General features: G+C 34.4%; 1 protein-coding gene across 3 annotated transcripts in view; it reads left to right on the top strand.

Moving 5' to 3' along the window:
- LOC130051855 (mucin-5AC-like) overlaps nucleotides 1-22,012 on the top strand; it is a 35,548-nt gene extending 13,536 nt beyond the window's left edge. For 2 of the 3 annotated variants that reach the window (XM_056154817.1, XM_056154816.1), the window contains exons 5-14: nucleotides 2,814-2,933; nucleotides 3,086-3,280; nucleotides 7,268-7,439; nucleotides 7,924-8,039; nucleotides 12,695-12,814; nucleotides 12,966-13,268; nucleotides 16,541-16,712; nucleotides 16,834-16,949; nucleotides 19,232-19,351; nucleotides 20,424-22,012. In XM_056154817.1, coding sequence (XP_056010792.1) covers nucleotides 2,814-2,933; nucleotides 3,086-3,280; nucleotides 7,268-7,439; nucleotides 7,924-8,039; nucleotides 12,695-12,814; nucleotides 12,966-13,268; nucleotides 16,541-16,712; nucleotides 16,834-16,949; nucleotides 19,232-19,351; nucleotides 20,424-21,691 — 2,702 coding nt within the window. In that variant the 3' untranslated portion in view covers nucleotides 21,692-22,012. Of the gene's footprint in view, nucleotides 1-2,813; nucleotides 2,934-3,085; nucleotides 3,281-7,267; nucleotides 7,440-7,923; nucleotides 8,040-12,694; nucleotides 12,815-12,965; nucleotides 13,269-16,540; nucleotides 16,713-16,833; nucleotides 16,950-19,231; nucleotides 19,352-19,502; nucleotides 20,361-20,423 lie in introns of those variants that run through there. The other variant, XM_056154818.1, reaches the window with a different exon arrangement.
- The last annotated feature ends 654 nt before the right edge of the window (nucleotides 22,013-22,666 follow it).

Raw genomic sequence — 22,666 nt, 5'->3', positions numbered from 1 at the left:
AAGATAAAGAGAGACTAGTGTATGAAATATGCATAACTAATTCATTTAAGGAAGATACATTTTACATTGAAATTATTTTGTCTTCTATTGTTTTCCATACTTGGTTATAATAATCAAGATTTCTTCTGCCACAATAAATTGGTTTTTTAACAAACAGTTTTCTTCTCAAAAATTGCAAAAATATATATAAAGAAGGACCACTGTGTCCTGTATCTGAATTAAACACAAACTGTATATAATATTTAGAAAGCAGTATACAATAATTCAGACTTTCACACCTTTCTTCATAAACTCCAAATATTATGTCTTGATAAGAGATATCATTTATATAAGTAATGTTTAATCTATTCCACCAAGTTTGGAAATGCTTCCAATGAGTACCAACATATTCACAAAAGTAAAACCTGTGCTCTATTGTATCTAAATTTCCACATAATATACAAGAAGGTGATGTTTTAATTTTCATTGCATACAGTAATTTATTGTGTGATAAAATCTGTGAATTGATTTATATTGAAAAGATTGTAATGATGTTTCCATTGATATTGTGAAAGGTAACTTGTAAATACTCATTTTCCATAAATTTAATGTTGATTTCAATTCTTCTAGTTTTGTATTAAAATTCTTTCTTAACATTTCTTCTTCACCTTTTGAACTAAACCATATTCCTAATGTAAAAAATTGACCTTTTGACCACTTAACAGGTAAGATTCCTGGTCTGAAATTTTTACAACTTCCAATCCAAACTGCTTCTGTTTTATCTAAATTAGTTTTCAGTCCAGAACAGTGTTTAAAATTTTGAATGATGTTTAGTAATTCAATTCCAGATTTCTCATCACTTAAAAAGCAAGTAGTGTCATCTGCTAGTTGACTTATCCTAAATTCTGTTTCACCAATTCTGATTCCATGAACATTTTTGTTTTCTCTTATTCTTATTGCAAGCAACTCAACACAAAGAATAAAAAGATATGGTGAAAGGGGACAACCTTGCCTGACTCCTCTACTTATTTTGAAAAAAGGGGTTGAGAATCCGTTGTTTATAACACAGCTTGAGATATCTGTGTATAGGATTTTAACCCAGAGTCTAAAACTTTCTCCAAACCCAAATGTATCTAATACTTTATCCAAGAAATTCCATTCCACAGTGTCGAATGCCTTCTCAAAATCAACTAAAAGAATTAAACCAGGAATGTTTTTTAGACTTGTATAATGTATAAGATCAGAAATAGTTCTAATGTTTTCTCCAATAAATCTATTCTCTATATATCCAGTTTGATCAGTGTTTATAATTTGAGGTAAAAACTTTTTAATTCTTCTAGCAAGTATTTTTGATAAAATTTTGTAGTCAAAGTTAAGAAGTGATATTGGTCTCCAGTTTTTAAGTACAGTCCTATCTTTATCTTTTTTTTAGGTACAAGAGTTATGGTGCTTTTTCTTTGATCTATGGAAAGTTTGTGTTTTTGAATACTTTCATTCAAGCTGTCAATTATTAATTCTGAAATTTCTTTCCAAAAATACTTATAAAATTCCATTTGGAAACCATCAGTGCCAGGCGATTTATTGCATTTAAAAGTGTTTAGTATAGCTTCACATTCATGAACTGTAATAGGTCCTTCACAAGACAAGGAATCCTCTTTTTCAAGTTTTTGAATATTCATATTGTAAGTAAATTGATCAATATAATTCTTATAGTCACAATAATCTAAATCTGATGTGTATAACTTTTCAAAAAATAATTGTTCTTCTTTTAATAATTTCTCTCTTCCTTCCAAAACCCCTTTATTCGACATTAGTGTAGATATGTATTTATTTTTATAGTTTCTTTTTTCTAAGGAGAGAAAATATTTAGTACACTTTTCTCCTTCACACCACTTTGCTTTTGATCGAAGAATAATACCTCTTGTTTTATTTTCATTTATCAATTCCAACTTTTCTTTAATTTCATTATATTTATTTACATTTTCATCCATAGGATCTTCCGACATTTTTCGTTTTTGATCATCAAGTTCCTTAGCTATGTTTTCTTCATCTTTTCTTAGTCTGCGAGCTTTAAGTTTTGAAAAATTTCCTATAAACCCTCTGAGTTCACATTTTATGGTGTCCCATTTTAGTTGTAAAATAAAAATAGACCTCGCATGAATGTTTAATAAAACTTGCCTACAAGACCCAGATAGAAACGCTTAAAATAGAGATATTATATCAAATAAATATATTTTGAGTAGTGTCTGACATTAAAAAACATAAGTAACTGTTTGCAAGATGTGCAATTATTGGCAATTAATTTTTTATTTCTTACTCTAAACATATTACAATTTGAACATGTACATTTAATTTTTATGGTTCCGAGCCTGTAAAATGGCCAACTCTAACTTAGTCTTTCACATAGTGGATAACTGAAAACGCGAAAACTTCACTAACTGTAAAATGACCAGTTCTAAGTTTGTTTCACATATATTGGATAATTGGAAACATGGCATATTGAATTTGACTACGGATAACTCCGTTTACCTGATCAAGATATAGGGCTCACGGCGGGTGTGACAGGTCGACAGGGGAAGCTAACACCTCCTAGGCACCCGATCCCACCCCTGGTATATCCAGGGGTTCGTGTTTGCCCAACTATCTATTTTCTATTTTGTATTGCTTATAGGAGTTATGAGATTGATTACTGTTCGTTATCTTCACCTTTATAAAAACTTCACTAACCGTAAAATGGTCAGCTCTAAGTTTGTGTTTCACATTTGATATCGACTATGCTTCATGTTGAAATAATGTTTGTGAACAAAATATCTGATGATTTTTTTTTTTTACAGATATAGTCGATGCCAACACAAGAGTATACCGGAGTGAGAGTAGCGACCTGGGTGCTTGTGATGTTTGTAAAATGACCCTAAATCTAGATCCCTCACAAGCATTATCCATGGCTACCAGTGGTATGTATTACAATGAGACACAGAAAAAGAAAGAGAATGTTGCGATTTTGTATCAAAAGCTTTTACTAATCGGCTTCCTATGAAATGTTAAAAAATCCTTATGCTTCTACTTTGTATTCGTATGCATGTCAATGTCATTGTTTGACCTCTAGGGGATCCATCCTCCGTGACAATACCTGCCCAGTCTGGTCCTTGCAGTGGGTGTTCATGCATTGCCACAACAGCAACCACCACTACAAGTTCTGCCATCACTTCTGAGGATACTACCAGTTCTACAACAGCAACCACTACAACTTCTGCCGTCACTTCAGAAGATACTACCACTTCTACAACAGCAACCACTACAAGTAAATTAAGTATTATAATCTATAATTAAATATATAATCTATCATTCAACATCAAGATTATTCCTTTGCATAAATGAAGTAATTATAGTATACACTGAGTGGAAGACATCCTTCATAATTCAAATACTACAGATATGTAGTATTGCGTGTCATATCTTAACCGATGGCATTATTAATTCAAATACTACACATATTTCAAATACTACACATATGTATTATTGCGTGTCATATTTTAACCGATGGCATCATTAATTCAAATACTACACATATTTCAAATACTACACATATGTAGCATTGCGTGTCATATTTTAACCGATGGCATCATTAATTCAAATACTACACATATGTAGTATTGCTTGTCTTATTTTAACCGATGACATCATTAATTCAAATACTACGCATATGTAGCATTGCGTGTCATATGTTAAGTGATACCATCATTAATTCAAATACTACACATATGTAGTATTGTGTGTCATATTTTAACCGATGACATTATTAATTCAATTACTATACATACAATTGGACATACAATTGGACGTACGGTATCTTTTATTCTAATGTATTAAACCAAATAATGTTTCTAATCTGAAGTTTTGCCTTATCAAGTAACAATACCTTCAATAATTTATTATTATGAAATACACTCTGTTGTCCAAATATTCTGTGTCTATAAGTGTTAATTTGCCTATAAAATGTGAGACATTTCGCTATATATCCATATGTCCGTGGGGTTAATGCTGCTAGTTAAATGTAGCAGGGTTTTCGGGGATTGGGGCTCCTTTCTAACCAGGTTTTGGGAAGACAAATAGGTATAGGGATGGCTATTACTGTACTCTGCACAAGGACATAATTTTTGGGCAGACGAATACATTTGATCTATCATATTTTTAATGAATTTCATATATACATCTATCAACACCCGTATTGTTGCATCGACCTATCCCCGGAAATAATGATTTGAACAAACTTGAATGTACTTTATATATGTCAAAAAGCTTTCATTTAAAATACGACTTTTCTAGCCTAACTTATTAAAAAAAAAAGTGTTATAAATGAAACAAAATTGAGAGATTCAATTCATCCTAGTCTTGAGTATGCATACAGTTATAGAGGATCCTAACACCCGGGGGGGGGGGGGGTTATTCCTTTTACATTAAACATAAGAACTAGTTAAATTTAAATTTAAAGGGACTTTCACACTATGATAGACGATTAATCAAAATTCATAGTGAATAGAGAAAAAACTGAACCCCTCTGGATATCCCTTTATTCTAAATTCTCTTATAGTAATACTAAATTGTCAGACATAAGGTAGTTGGCATGTCAATGTTGCAATATATGATCTTTTCCATTTGTATTGTATAATTTTCCATTTGTATTGTATATTTTCCATTTTCATTATATAATTTTTCATTTGCATTGTGTAGGCACTAATTTCCATTACTATTGTATAATTTTCCATTTGTATTGTATAATTGTCCATTTGTATTGAATAATTTTCCATTTGCATTGCAAAATCTTTCATTTCTATTGCATCCGAGGGATTGTTTATTTTCATTTGTTACGAAGGATTTCATTAGTTTAGGTCCCACTTATAGTTAGCCGTTCCCACATTTATGTAGCAATATTCCATTATCACCTGCATATGGTGTTTATATATCTCAACTGATTCGATATGCAAGAGCTTGTTCTGGGTATAGTCAGTTTTTAAATCGAGGTAACCTACTGACAAACAAGTTGATGGTACAGGGATTTCAACAGTCTCGATTGAAGTCAGCATTTCGCAAATTCTATGGTCGTTATAACGATCTAGTTCGTCAATACAACCTCGCATTGGGTCAAATGCTGTCTGACGTGTTTCATACCGATTGTTAAGCCGTTCTTGGCAAGGTGAAAATAACGAACAGTGATCAATCTCATAACTCCTACAAGCAATACAAAATAGATAGTTGGGCAAATACGGACCCCTGGATACACCAGAGGTGGGATCAGGTGCCTAGGAGGAGTAAGCATCCCCTGTTGACCGGTCACACCCGCCGTGAGCCCTATATCCTGGTCAGGTAAACGGAGTTATCCGCAGTCAAAATCAGTGTGCCAAGAACGGCTTAACAATCGATATGAAACACGTCAGACAGCATTTGACCCAATGCGAGGTTGTATTGACGAACTAGATCGTTAAAACGACCATAGAATTTGCGAAATGCTGACTTCAATCGAGACTGTTGAAATCCCTGTACCATCAACTTGTTTGTCAGTAGCTTAACTCGATTTAAAAATTGACTATACCCAGAACAAGCTCTTGCATATCGAATCAGTTGAGATATATAAACACCATATGCAGGTGATAATGGAATATTGCTACACAAATATGGGAAGTTGACGATGGAGAAGCTGAAATCATCCCGTTTGTCATACAGTTGAGTTGCCAGTTTGCCGTTAATGTCTACTTTATGAAAATAAAAACAGGTCAGATAACAAAGGAGCACAATTCGTGCCCATGGGAATTCCAACAGACTGTTGGAAGACCTGATCACCAAAGACCACAAAGATATTGTCAATGAGGAACTCTAGCATATATATAAAAAGTTTGTTGATGAAAAAAAATCTTTTTGTGATGTTATAGAGAGAAAAAAATCCAGTAAAGACTTTAAGTACTCTTAATGATGAACAAAAATTCTGTTAAAAATTGTGTTCTGAAGATCCATCTATTCTAACTATGCCTGGGAAATTTATTTTGAACAATATATGACACACTATTTAACTATGTGTTATGTAATCACTTCTTTTTCTCTACTTATACATGTATATGTTTATTAAGTATTTGTATGCATTTTCATGCTGCCCCTTGAAGGTCCTTGAATGGAACAAAATAAATATCTTTGATAGAGGAGGGGGCATTCAGTCGGTAAATCACATCTCACATTGATGAAGATTCCGGATGTACATTTCCCCTTATGACCTTTGACACAGCATGACGTGTTAGTGTGTAAAATACCAATCGATGTAAACAGCTGTAGGTGAAGTACGTCGAATTGCGTTGAGCTTTAAGACTGTAACATTGAGAGTTCTTTATTGTACTAACGCCAGCTGCGACGCGGGACCTCCTTTTAAACGTCATATTCCAAAGGCACACAACTTTCACTTATAAATGCCGAGTGTTTATCGAAGGCCTACATGTATGTTTACGTTTTGAGTTTGAAGCGGCTATAGCATAAGTGGGGCTCGAACTCACGACCTCTCGGACACAAAGTGAATTTTTAACCACTAGGCTACCACGATGGGTCATCTTATAATTTAATTCATCTCTTGATACACGTTTTAGGATGGGTTAATCATTTGAAACAAAAATATCAAGCTTTAATGACATCACATATTGAAAGATAAAGCGTGTTACTTAGCTAATCAAAATGTTTTCACGCGCAGATGTGCCATTCACTCAACAAAACAATTTGATAAGTCGACATAGATAATGTTCTGTTAAGTTAACATAATGATAATTTTATCGACTTGAACTGTTTTCTTTGTGATGACTCTTTGAATGTCCAATGTTTTATTTCCTCACGACTTACAGCTAGATGTAAATTTCTCAATCCATGCAAAATAAAAGGTCATTGGGCGGAAACCGGTTATAAACATGGATTTCATATTCTATAATTTGTTGATTTATCAATTTTATATATTCATTCCATTTTATGTTTCCGTTTTTATTTCAAATATTAATATAGGGAATCGCTGTCCACTTTATTGTGTATACGGGAAAGGGAGATAGCTACATTAAAAAGTGATAATCTATGCATGTTATCACATTTTCCATTGTAGCTAATCACCCCACGTACCCAACAAACTAGACTTTGATTCCTAATATAAATAAATGTAAGAGTTAGTGACAAGTTAACTGTCAGTTAAGGTTGACTAAGCTTTTTGTGTCACTGGGCCCTGTTATCTACTATTCAATGGGTTGTTGTTGTTTGTTTTTTACCAAAGACAGTTGCACGTTCCCTGCAATGTTGGAAGGAAAAACATGGGACGATTCTGCCAAAGGGCGTCCAGTAACTTTTTCCGGAAGTGTGATGACAGGATGGAATGTAACATTCGGAGTCAAAATAATAACGAGCTGGACTTGCTTATTCAACCAGAATAACATCATTGTTTCCAAGTAAGACTTAAAAAAAAACCTTGTGTAGATTGCATCCTTCCCTTTTAGATCAATCACATGTATCGAAAGAATCGGATAACTACTCACACTATCTAGATCCTCTAAAACTTGAAATACTTTTGTAGCAAACGTTACTTTAGTTGAAACATTCAGTGATATTGTGATTGAATTACTTCATGAAAATTATCGGTATCTTTAGATTCATTATCGACATGTATAATTTCATTAAAACTTTAAAACGCATGTACTCCATCAGCAACATGTATTGTAACATACTAGTAATTCCGAGCGACATATTTCTCCATTTTACGTTTAATCGAAACAAATTGAAATTTCCGCAGTGTTTTGTCTTGGAGAAATTAAACATTAAACGCAAATAGTGATTGATGGTTATTTTTAGCGTTTTTATTTCTTTCAGTTAAAAGTCAAAGTTCACACGCTTAATGTGTGGTACAGTACTATCAGTTCTTTGATTTTCTTTCAGGGCTACTTATGATGAAGTGATACCGCCGTTTATTAGTAAAACTTACCATGTGTATGTCTGTATGTGGGCCGTTTCTATAGAAGCAGACAAATTCATCTACTACCTCTTGGCCGACAGTAAGATTTCTTTTTCTATTCTATATTGATTCGCTTGATTTCTTACTGAAGGGAATTTGGTATATGATATTTACGCTCTAAATAAATAGAAGCTAGACATTAACCCGAGTATGAACGGGTAGATTTAAAATGATTATACTGAATTTAGAAGAAGAAATCAGACATTGTTTGAAGCCTTAATTGAATAAAAGTAGAAAGTACACGTTTTATTGTTGAAAGTACATGGAGATTTGTTGTGATTTTCCCCCTGGTTGTAATTCGTTTTTGTTTGAAAGTGGAAGTTGTATGCTGAATAATGCATAAATGTGATGTCTCCATATGAGTGAAATAATTATGAAATTTGATTAAGCTATCCTTCTTCAAACTATTGAACATATCCATCAATGAATAAAGATAGGTTAGATTCAATAAATAAATGTGATTCAATTCAATTTAAAATATTTCTTATTGAAACAGAATCATTTGACCAAAGTTTTGAGAATATCGAGTTAAGAAATATTTTATGTTTTATATACGTGTATATACATATTTCAACTTATTTTTTTTTATTAAGATCATTAATAAGACCCATCTTCAAAGAATTGGACATGACTGTAATATTTTATGGATATATTACAAAGTAAAAACAATCGTTTAACTCCGCGTGTCTTGAGTTGAATCAGAGGTAGGCCAGCTTATTGGACCCGAGGGGCAGCTGGGGTTTGTGTGAGAGTAGCAAAAAAATATATGAACTTAAGGTATTCAATGTATACTAAATGATTTGAATCATCATAAAAGGTTGTGAATGGTTATAGGAGACGGTTTTTAACAATACCTTTTCTCTCCGTAATAACCAACTTTGTTCCAAAGACTCCTCATAAAATTCTTTTTTTTAAATTAATAACGATGACATTCAAGTGCAAAGATACTTTGAATAGAAAATCTTTACCCCATTATCGATCTTGATTTTTTTTTTTAAAAATTGTGATCAATTTTATATCTTTATTTTACTTATTTATTTATTTGCAACTGAATGAGTTTGTTGTACAGGTATATCTCGTTGAACCCATAATCAATACAAATGTCAGCTACATCGACGATTTCTCGTCGGAGAACGAACAATAACATTGATCAAGATGAGTCCTATTCATTACGAGCCAGTGGTCCAAATAATACTGCCTGGTTAATGACAAATATATCTTGATTTTCAGAGTAGCTTCTCTGATGATAATAAGACAAATCTAGATAATTATTACTTGAATTATTTCTAACCCCAGGCATCCAGCATCGTTTTGTACTGTTTAGTTTTTTTCAAGGGGCGTGTGTCAAGTCTTGAAAAGAAATCAAAAGAACTCCACCCAATCTTCAAAATCCCAAATTCTGATAGGGATGACATGGTGTAAAGAGGAACTGTCCAAATTTTCCTACAGCCTTCGATTAAAAAAAAAAAATTTATGAAAAAAGGACAATGAAATGATATCTCGTTCACTACTACTATCAAAACTAGTGGAGAGGCCAGATACCCAATATATCTTTATTTGCATATATGGAAATAACATACTGATCGTTGTCAAAAATAAGGGGGAACAGCCCCCTCCCTCCTCCCCTACACGCCCTGGTTCTACATGTCTATATTAACCCCATCCTGACATATTTTATAGGCAGATCAGAAATTCCTCTGCACACATCGCGAACACCATATTTTGAATTTATTTTCCATAGGATTTGATATGTATCGTGTTCATCTACTTTACATGTAGTATGTTGGGGAAACATGATTATAATAAACATAACTGACTACATGACATTCTTTTACAATAATAAGCGACATTAGGGCATAAATGAAGAATGAATTACATGTACTGTCACTTTACTTAACAAAACGTTATTTTAAAAATGAAAACAAAGAGAAACCGGTGACGGTGTGCAAATTTGTGCTTCATTACAAAACAAGATGTGTTTGTGAAACACAAATGCCTCCGATAATGGCCAATTCCAAAGATGGTCGATGTCACAAGGACACATATCTTGGTACCAGTAGAAAGATCTTGTCACAAGAAATGCACATGTGCAATATGAAAACTCTAATATGAATTTACCATTTAGAAGTTATGACCAATGTCAATTTTTTAAAAAGTAGGTCAAACTCCAAGGTCAAGTGTCAAAGTGTTGGTACCCAAGGAAAAATCTTCTCACAAGGAATACTTCGCACTTCCTGTTCAAAAGTTATTAGCAAGGTTATAGTTTTCAAAATGTAAGTCAAACTCCAAGGCCACGGTCACAGTGTCAAAATTGTTAGTACCCACGGAAAGGTCTTGTCACACGAAATACTCATGTGAAATATCAAAGCTCTAGCACTTACTGTTCAAAAGTCATTAATAAGGTAATTGTTTTCAAAATGTAGATCAAACTCCAAGGTTTACAGGGTCAAAAATGTTGGTACCCACGGAAAGGTGTTGTCGCAAGGAATTCTCATGTGAATATCAAAGCACTAGCAATTACTGTTCAAAAATTAACAAGGTTAAACTTTCAGACAGAATGACAGAATTACAAAATGACATGATTACAGAATGACAGACAGGACAAAAACAATATACGCCCAGATATTTGATCTCGGGGGCATAAAAATAAACATCCCCAACCCTTGCATGACCTTAAAAATTGTTTATTGCACCTACATGCTGTAGTACATAAACTTGCAATTGCAATATCGCTCAACCATTTTCTTTGGACATTCTTTTTCAAACAGGGGAGGGGGTGGGGGGGTGTCTGATAAAGCTACTTTCAACCTGTGCAACGTTAGCTCTATTTATCTTTTATTTATCTACTTCTAGATTTATTTAGACAAAAAAAGTTCTAATTAGAAGAGCTTGATATGACTATTCCATACAATGTTAATCATGTAGGCCCTAAACACTAAGCTATAGTAACACTGTAATTAAGCAGTCGACGATTTGGAGGATTTTCCCCGTCTTTGTCATGATTGCAGTAGGTCTGTAGTCGAAAATACAGTAGTTGGAACTGCATCTAGTGAAATTCTGGTCGAAGATTTAATTTATTATACCCACTTTTTTTTACCAAAATAGGTATGCAAAAAAATGATCACCAACATCTCCCGTAAAATCACGCAACTTTCGAGTGTGTTTTTTTCTTTTCTTTCTTTTTTCATGACTTGAAATGATCTCAGTGTAGATTTCGCAACCAGATCTTTCTGAGCGTTAGATTACATTGAAACACTGTTCTCACTTCGTACATTACAGTTGAATGCAAACACATCGAAATAATTTGATGGCTAAAACTCGAAGTTGTTAGTATATATATATACAAATACACTTGGGTCAAACTGGTCTCATCATATTACTTTGATACTTCATACCATAGCAACATTGGACGATTTGTAGCGTTTGCTACCTTCCGATTTTTCTGACTCATTTACACATGTTAAAAAGAACACATTTTCGTTGAAAACAAACTCCTTTTTTTGAAAACCGTCTCATATTACCTTTAAATATTGATGAAAGTGAAGTAAATAGAATTTCGTCATACAGCATTTGACCCAATGATAGGTTGTATTGACGAACTAGATCGTTATAACGACCATAGAATTTGTGAAATGCTTACTTCAATCGAGACTGTTGAAACCCCTATACCATCTACTTGGTTGTCAGTAGCTTGCCTCGATTTAAAAACTGACTATACGCAGAACAAGCTCTTGCATATCGAATCAGTTGAGATACATAAACATATGCAGTTGATAATGGAATATTGCTACATAGATATGGGAAGTTGACGATGGAGAAGCTGAAATCATCTCATTTGTCATACAGTTGAGTCGTCAGTTTGCCGTTAATGTCTACTTTCAATAAAATATCTATGATATTATGCCTTCCCGCTACTCCATTACGACTGCAAATAGACCTACCCCCGCCAATGTGAAATCTCCATGTCAAATAGAAATAGATATACCCCCATCCGTGTAAAATAAAAATAGACCTGGCATGAATATTTGATAAAATTTGCCTACAAGACCCAGATAGAAACGCTTAGAATAGAGATATATCAAATAAATAAATTTTGACTAGTGTCTAACATTAAAAAACATAAGTAACTGTTTGCAAGATGTGCAATTATTGGCATTTTTTTTTTATTTCTTACTCTAAACACATTACAAAGTGAACATACATGTACATTTAGTTTTGATGGTTTCGAGCCTGTAAAATGGCTAACTCTAACTTAGTCTTTCACATAGCGGATAACTGAAAACGCGAAAACTTCACTAACTGTAAAATGACCAGTTCTAAGTTTGTTTCACATATATTGGATAATTGGAAACATGGCATACTGATTCTGACTACGGATAACTCCGTTTACCTGATCAAGATATAGGGCTCACGGTGGATGTGACAGGTCGACAGGGGAAGCTTACACCTCCTAGGCACCCAATCCCACCCCTGGTATATCCAGGGATTCGTGTTTGCCCAACTATCTATTTTCTATTTTGTATTGCTTATAGGAGTTATGAGATTGACCACTGTTAGTTATCTTCACAATTCATAAAAATATTAATAACTGTAAAATGGTCAGCTCTAAGTTTGTGTTTCACATTTGATATCGACTATGCTTCATGTTGAAATAATGTTGAAAGTGAACAAATTATCATATGATTTTTTTTACAGATATAGTCGATGCCAACACAAGAGTATACCGGAGTGAAAGTAGCGACCTGGGTGCTTGTGATGTTTGTAACATGACACTAAATCTAGATCCTTCACAAGCATTATCCATGGCTACCAGTGGTATGTATTACAGTGAGACACAGAAAGAAGAGAGAATGTTGCGATTTTGTATCAAAAGCTTTTACTAATCGGCTTCCTATGAAATGTTAAAAAATCCTTATGCTTCTACTTTGTATTCGTATGCATGTCAATGTCATTGTTTGACCTCTAGGGGATCCATCCTCCGTGACAATACCTGCCCAGTCTGGTCCTTGCAGTGGGTGTTCATGCAATGCCTCAACAGCAACCACCACTACAAGTTCTGCCATCACTTCAGAGGATACTACCACTTCTACAACAACAACCACTACAACTTCTGCCGTCACTTCAGAAGATACTACCACTTCTACAACAGCAACCACTACAACTTCTGCCGCCACTTCAGAGGATACTACCAGTTCTACAACAACAGCACCTTCAACTTCTACCATCACTTCAGAAGATACTACCAGTTCTACAATAGCAACCACTACAGGTAAATTAAGTATTATAATCTATAATTAAATATATAATCTATCGTTCAACAGAATGATTATTCTTTTGCATTAATGAAGTAATTGTAGCATACACTGAGTTGAAGATATCCTTCATAATTCAAATACTACATATATATAGTATTGCGTGTCATATTTTAACTGATGGCATCATTAATTCAAATACTACATATATATAGTGTTGCGTGTCATATTTTAACCCATGGCATCATTAATTGAAATACTACACATATATAGTATTGCGTGTCATATTTTAACTGATAGCATCGTTAATTCAAATACTACACATATGTAGTATTGCGTGTCATATTTTAACCGATGGCATCATTAATTCAATTACTATACATATGCATATAATTGAACGTACGGTATCTTTTGTTCTATTATATTAAACCAAATAAGCCAAATAATGTTTCTAATCTCAAGTTTTGCCTTATCAAGTAACAATACCTTCAATAATTTATTATTATGAATACACTCTGTTGTTCAAATTTTCTGTGTGTATTGGTGTTAATTGGTGTTAATTTGCCTATAAGATGGTAGACATCTCGCGGTATAGCCATATTTCCGTGGGGTTAATGCTGCTAGTTACTGGGTTTTTTTTTTCGGGGAGTGGGGCTGCTTTTTAGCCAGGTTTTGGGAAGACAAATAGGTATAGGGAGGGGTATTACTATATTCTGTACAAGGACATAATTTTTGGGCAGACAAATACATTTGATATATCATACTTTCAAAGAATTTAATATATACATCTATCAACACCCGTATTGTTGCCTCAACCTATCCCCGGGAATAATGAATTGAACAAACTTGAATGTGCTCTACATATGTCAAAAGGTTTAATGTAAAATTCCACTTTTCTAGCCTAACTTATTTTTTAAAAAAGTGTTATAAATGAAATAAAAGTGAGAGATTAAATTCAATTCATCCTACTCTTGAGTATGTATACAGTTATAATGCACCCAGGGGGGGGGGTGTCTTTTATTCCATTTGCACTCAACATAAGAACTAGTTAAATCTAAATTGAAAGGGAATTTCATATTGTGATAGACGATTAATCAAAATTAATAGTGAATAGAGAAAAAAAGAAACCTCTGGATACCTCTTTATTCTAAATTCTCTTATAGTAATACTAAATGGTCAGACATAAGGTAGCTTTTCCGGAGGGGAAACCTGCTGAGGGGTCTAGTCTTTAAGACCAGGAGCCATGGCCACACTGGAGGCATAAAGGATTCATTGAAATGAAATATTTGCTGTTTTGCTATTGGTACAGACTTAAAAACATAAACGAATTCAAATTACTTAAAGGTCAACTGAAAGGATGCTTATTTTTGTAGTAAATCTTTACATTTCAATTACAAACTGTTGTGGTACTCACTAGTAGAAAAAGATTTAGAATATGTGAAAGTAAGATACCAATTCAGAGATTATATTCAATATAAATTTAAGACTACTGTAAAGAAACTACTCTGCTGATCTGTGTAGTAAATATTTGCATTTCAATAACAAGCTGTCATGATATTCACTAGTAGAAAAAAAATTAGAATACGTAAAAAAATTGGACATCCATTCAGAGATTATAGTCAATATGAATTTAAGAAAATTGTAAAGAAAGTACTCTGTCATTAATACACTGAACTCAGTACAATAATTAAAATAAATTAATTGATGAGAAACTGTGCACTTATCTTAAACTTCAGGAGTACTTTGGTTTTGAAAATTATCTTAATAAAATTAAAAGTTTTAGTATTAGAAGATATATTTGTAAATTACGGGTATCTGATCATGAATTGATGATTGAAGTTGGTAGACATTCTGGTAGTACTAGGAATGAACGAATCTGTAACAAATGCAACTCCGGTTCATTATGTGATGAAACTCATTTTTTGATTACATATAAAAAGTTTGTTGATGAAAGAAAATCTTTTTGTGATGTTATAGACAAAAACCAGTGAAGACTTTTAGTACACTTAATGATAAACAAAAATCTGTTACAAATTGTGTTCTGAAGAGGCATCTATTCTAACTATGCCTGGGAAATTTATTTTGAACAATATATGACACACTATTTACCTATGTGTTATGTAGCACTTTTTTCTTTATTTATATCTGTTTATTAAATATTTGTATGCATTTTCATGCTGTCCCTTGAAAGTCCTTGAATGGAAAAAATAATATGTTTTATAGAGGAGGGGGGGGGGGATGCATCCAGTCGGTAAATCACATCTCACATTGATGAAGATTCCGGATGTACATTTCCCCCTTATGACCTTTGACACAGCATGACGTGTTAGTGTGTAAAATACTGATCGATGTAAACAGCTGTAGGTGAAGTACGTAGAATTGCGTTGAGCTTTAAGACTGTAACATTGAGAGTTCTTTATTGTACTAACGCCTGCTGAGACGTGGGACCTCCTTTTAAACGTCATATTCCAAAGGCACACGACTTTCACTTATAAATGCCGAGTGTTTATCGCAGGCCTACATGTATGTTTACGTTTTGAGTTTGAAGCGGCTATAGCATAAGTGGGGCTCGAACTCACGACCTCTCGGACACAAAGTGAATTTTTAACCACTAGGCTACCACGATGGGCCATCTAATAATTTTGAAATACATCTCTTGATACACGTTTTAGGATGGGTTAATCATTTGAAACAAAAATATCAAAGGAAAATTTTCACACCAAATGTGCCATCCACCTAACAACAAAAGAATCTGATAAGTCGACATAGATAATGTTCAGTTAACATAATGATAATTTTATCGACTTGAACTGTTTTCTTTGTGATGACTCTTTGAATGTCCAATGTTTTATTTCCTCACGACTTACAGCTAGATGTAAATTTCTCAATCCATGCAAAATAAAAGGTCATTGGGCGGAAACCGGTTATTAACATGGATTTCAATTTCTACAATTTTTTGATTTGTCAATTTTATATATTCACTCGATTTTATGTTTCCATTTTTATTTCAAATATCAATATAGGGAATTACTGTCCACATTATTGTGTATACAGGAGAGGGGATAACTTCATTAAAAAAGTGATAATCTATGCATGTTATCACATTTTCCATTGTAGCTAATCACCTCGCGTATCCAACAAACTAGACTTTGATTCCTAATAAAAATGAATGTAGGAGTTGGTGACAAGTTAACTGTCAGTTAAGGTTGACTAAGCTTTTTGTGTAACTGGGGCCTGTTATGTACTATTCAATGGGTTGTTATTGTTTGTTTTGTTTTTTATACCAAAGACAGTTGCACGTTCCCAGCAATTTTGGAAGGAAAAACATGGGACGATTCTGCCAAAGGGCGTCCAGTAACTTTTGCCGGAAGTGTGATGACAGGATGGAATGTAACATTCGGAGTCAAAATAATAACGAGCTGGACTTGTTTATTTCACCAGAATAACATCATTGTTTCCAAGTAAGACTTTTAAAAAAAATTGTGTAGATTGCATCCTTCCCTTTTAGATCAATCACATGTATCGAATATTTACACTCTTAAAGTGTGATACAGTACTATCAATTCTTTGATTTTCTTTCAGGGCTACTTATGATGAAGTGATACCGCCGTTTGCTAGTAAAACTTACCATGTGTATGTCTGTATGTGGGCCGTTTCTATAGAAGCAGACAAATTCATCTACTACCTCTTGGCCGACAGTAAGATTTCTTTTTCTATTCTATATTGATTTGCTTGATTTTTTTTATTACTGTAACTGAGGAATTCGCTATATTTTACGCTCTGAATAACAATTAATAGCCACTAGAATGAAGGGGTGAATATGCAATGATTATAGTGATTTTGGAAGTAAAAATCAGACATTGGAGTTTTGAAGCCTTAATTGAATGAAGGTAGAAAGTTCACCCATTTATTACACAGGGGTTGGTTGTGATTCGTTTTTGTTTGAAAGTGGAAGTTGTATGCTGAATAATGCATAAATTGATATCTCCATATGATTTAAATAGTTTTGAAATTTTATTAAGATATCCTTGGATTTAAAGACCTGTCTTTAAATTATTAAACATCAACTAATAAACACCGGTTAAATTCAAGAAATAAATATGATTCCATTCTTATTGAAATAGAACCATTTGACCAAATTTTGAGAATATCGAGTTAAGAAATATTTTATGTTTTGTATTTAGATATTTCAACTTATTTTTATTAACATCATTAATTAGACCCATCTTCAAATGATTGGACATGACTCAAATCTTCTGCGGGTATGTTAGAAAGTAAAACCAATCTTTAAGTTAACTCAACGAGTCTTGAATTCAATCAGAGATAGGTCAAATTATTGGACCCGAGGGGCAGCAGGGGTTTGTTTGAGAGTATCAAAAGGAATATATGTCAATGTAATGTATTGCCTAATATAGTATGATATCGGATAGGGACTCTCAACTGCAGTAAAAACTGAAAATATCATTTTCAACGAGATAGAAGGAGAAATTGTTTTTTATGAATTCATAATCCATTGTATATTATGCATACAGTGTAATTGAGAGATGAAGATTTACAATCAAAAGTATGAGAAAACTGTGAATGTTAAAGTGATTGAAAATTGAAATGGTATGACAAAAACAATAATTATACATGAAAATTTACAAAGAAATGAAATGACTTTGGTAATCAGGTTTGGTTATTTAAAGGATAATTTTAAAAGATATATCCTCTGAAGCGTTTTTTAAACCATGGAAGTTGAAAGATGCGCATTTTAATTAATAAGTTATTCAAACTATGATAAGATGAGAATTGTTGTAAAGACACAGTGCATATGCATGCATAGATCTTATAAATGCCCCCACCCATCAACCCAATGTGAATTGAAAATACACTTACTCCCACCCATGTGAAATCCTCTTGTGAATTAAAAATAGGCCTACCAAACAGGACTATCTTTGGAAATTTTGAATAAAAATTTATGTATACTGTGTGTAGACATATATATTTTTACATGTTATTTACCGAAAACATTCACAATGCTAAGTCTTCAGAAGTGCCCGACATGTTAAACCATGGCAATTCGCAAGATGTGCATTTTGATTAATTAGTTGAACTACAATGATATGAGAATTATTGTAAAGATGCAGTGTGGATAGCATGTATCATAGCTAGATCGTATGTTTTCACCCTACCCCCTGTGGATTGAAAATTGACATATCCCCGCCAATGTGAAATCTCTATGTGAACTAAAAATAGACCTACCCCCATCCGTGTGAAATAAAAATGATCTGACAATTACTCCAAAGATCATTACAAGTATCAAAATGTGTTCAAGGGTAATCTATGGCACCCCGTTTTTACATTTATTCCTCTTTAAAGATATCTCATAAATTTTATTAAATAACTTATACAGTTATAAGATATTTTCTAAGTTAGTGTATTACATAGTGAATAACTGAAAACATGAAAACTTCACTAACTATACATGTAAAATGACCAGTTCTAAGTTAGTATTACACATAGTTGATATCTGAAAGCGTGAAAACTTCACTAATGTAAATTAGTGTTTCACATGATGAAAACAATGAAAACGTGAAAATTCACTAACTGTACAATGACCAGCTCTAAATAAGTGTTTCACATAGCGGATATCTGAAAACGTGAAAAATTCACTAACTGTAAAATGACCAGTTCTAAGTCAGTATTACACATAGTTTATATCTGAAAACGTCAAACTTCACTAACTGTAAATTGGCCAGCTCTAAATCAGTGTTTCACATAGTGGAAAAATGAAAACGTGAAAACTTCACTAACTGTACAATGACCAGCTCTAAATTAGTGTTTCATATAGTGGATATCTGAAAACGTAAAAATTTCACTAACTGTAAAATGACCAGCTGTAAGTTAGTTTTTCACATTTGATATCGACAATGTTTCATATTTTGTTAAAATAGTGTTGAAAAGCAAACAAAATCAGATGCATTTTTTTTTTTTACAGATATAGTCGATGCCAACACAAGAGTATACCGGAGTGAGAGTAGCGACCTGGGTGCTTGTGATGTTTGTAAAATGACATTAAATTTAGATCCCTCACAAGCATTATCCATGGCTACCAGTGGTATGTATTACAGTGACACACAGAAAGAAGAGAGAATGTTGCAATTTTGTATCAAAAGCTTTTACTAATCGGCTTCCTATGAAATGTTAAAAAATCCTTATGCTTCTACTTTGTATTCGTATGCATGTCAATGTCATTGTTTGACCTCTAGGGGATCCATCCTCCGTGACAATACCTGCCCAGTCTGGTCCTTGCAGTGGGTGTTCATGCATTGCCACAACAGCAACCACCACTACAAGTTCTGCCATCACTTCTGAGGACACTACCAGTTCTACCACAACAACCACTACAACTTCTGCCGTCACTTCAGAAGATACTACCACTTCTACAACAACAACCACTACAACTTCTGCCGTCACTTTGGAGGATACTACCAGTTCTACTAAAGCAACCACCACAACTTCTGTTGTCACTTCAGACGATACTACCAGTTCTACAACAGCAACGCCTTCAACTTCTACCATCACTTCAGAAGATACTATCAGTTCCGCAACAGCAACCACTTCAACATCTGCCATCACTTCAGACCTTCCTAATCTCCCAGGAAATATCCTTGATAAAGAGTCCAGTGACAATATAATCATTGTCTACACAGCGACAGTTATTCCAACAGTTTTAGGAATAATCATCTTGATTGTTGCAATTCTTATCGCCAAATCAAAGAAAGCACGTACTACACAAAGCAACACGGAATAAGCACTGGCGGGAAACATATGAAATGTAGAATAATCTTGCACACTAATTAACATTATATCTTGGTGATGGTAAAATATAAGAAACTCACTTTAACGAGTCCTGTTGAAGAAAGGTTTTCTGCGGCGTTTCCAGTACCTCATTAATTAGATGCGCTGCATGTTCCTTACTTAATTACGAGATTTGATATTCTTATAATTGGATATTGTATACTTGAACGTGGCATACATCAAATAGCTATTCCAAGTACGATATTGATTTGTCATAATATTTCTTTTATTTTGGACTGTATTATTCATTAAATTTTATAACTATTGGTATTTTTATCTTGCTTCCTTCACTCATATGAATTTAAACACACTTCATGTTTATTTCATAGGAAGACCCATTACAACTAACCAATCATATTCCCCCATCACTTGTGAATATCTTCTTCAAACCACCTCACAATCTGCCACTGTCAATTCGACTTCGTCAGCGAGAGCCATCACAGCAAGTAGTACTAGCAATGTAGTAAGTACAACTCTCGAAGTTACCACGAACCCGATGACAACAGCAACGCATTCCATCACGAACCCGATGACAACAGCAACACATTCCATCACTAACCCGAGGACAACAGCAACACATTCCATCACGAACCCCATGACAACAGCAACACATTCCATCACGAACCCGAGGACAACAGGAACACATTCCGTCACGAACCCGAGGACAACAGCAACACATTCCATCACGAACCCGAGGACAACAACAACACTTTCCATCACGAACCCCATGACAACAGCAACACATTCCATCACGAACCCGATGACAACAGCAACACATTCCATCACTAACCCGAGGACAACAGCAACACATTCCATCACGAACCCCATGACAACAGCAACACATTCCATCACGAACCCCATGACAACAGCAACACATTCCATCACGAACCCCATGACAACAGCAACACATTCCATCACGAACCCGAGGACAACAGGAACACATTCCGTCACGAACCCGAGGACAACAGCAACACATTCCATCACGAACCCGAGGACAACAACAACACTTTCCATCACGAACCCCATGACAACAGCAACACATTCCATCACGAACCCGAGGACAACAGCAACACATTCCGTCACGAACCCGAGGACAACAGCAACACATTCCATCACGAACCCGAGGACAACAGCAACACTTTCCATTACGAACCCGATGACAACAGCAACATATTCCATCATGAACCCGATGACAACATCAACATATTCCATCACGAACCCGAGGACAACAGGAACACATTCCATCACGAACCCGAGGACAACAGCAACACATACCATCACGAACCCGAGGACAACAGCAACGCATTCCAATGGTTTGACCCCAACAATGCAACTTGTCACAACTCAGCCAAGTACAATCTTACAAAAAACTACAAGATCACAAGCTGCAATAATTTCAACTACTGGTCTATCAAACTCAGATTCGGAGGATAGCGTTTTACCCATGGTGACGGATGCCGCTTTCATCACGATAGCTGTTTGTGGATGTTTAATTCTAACATTTATAGTAATACTAGTGACTGTCACATTGACATTATCTAGAAAATCTTCTAAACAAAAAAGGAAAGCTCGCGAAAATGATTCCCAGAAGTGTTAGAAACATTTTGTAAACAATAAAAAGAAATGTTATCTTTTAAATTATTTCTACGTATCTATCAATACTAAAAGTGCTGCAATCAAGTGATGAAATAAGTCATATCCACTACTGGCTATTAGTACTTTCTCCGTGTTGATACTACGATGTATGTATCATAAATTCAGTGACTGTAAATAATTTGATTTTTAGTACACCTCCAACTACTCGATGTCCATGTAAATTACAGGAACTCTTGTGTCATTGTTTTAATAGAGATATCAAAGCCATCCATGTAGCTTAAGTCACGATCATTTCCTTCCTAATGTATGTAATTATAACGATATGGTCCTGCTTGTGTGTATAGATAATCATTACAAAGCATGTACATACCCACATCAGTCGCTGTAGCTCAGTGGTAGAGCCTTCGTTTCGTAACGGAGAGGTTGCGAGTTTGAGCCCCGCTCCTACCATGGCCACATCAAACCTAAGGTTCGACGTTTCGATTAAATGATTGTATATTGTCTTAACGTCCCTCTCATGAATATTTCACTCATATGGAGACGTCACCATTGCCAGTGAAGGACTGCAAATTTTAGGCCTATGCTCTGCATTTTTACGGTCTTTGAGCAGGGAGGGGTCTTTAAATATCGTGACACACCTGCTGTGACATGAGGCCTCGGTTTTTGCGATCTCATCCGAAGGACCGCCTCATTTAGTCGCCTTAGATTTTGACAAGCAAGGGATAACCTATTCTAACCCGGATCGGCATTTCGAAATGAGGATCACTAGTCTTTTGAATATCACCTTAAAAACGGAGGTAGCGTGTCGCACTAGACGTTGGTACGTTAAAGAACCGGTCCCGAGCGGTAAGCTTAGGTAGCACCTACAGCTGTTGACGTCTGGCATGGACACGATTTGAGCAGAAATTTTCTAAATTTTATTTTTCCAATTTTATTGTGTACAATGGCTAACTAAAGTATTTCTAATGGTCAACCG

This window comes from Ostrea edulis, chromosome 2 (assembly GCF_947568905.1).
Source record: "Ostrea edulis chromosome 2, xbOstEdul1.1, whole genome shotgun sequence".
NCBI lineage: Eukaryota > Metazoa > Mollusca > Bivalvia > Ostreida > Ostreidae > Ostrea > Ostrea edulis.
This window is presented reverse-complemented; position numbering and strand designations above follow the sequence as displayed.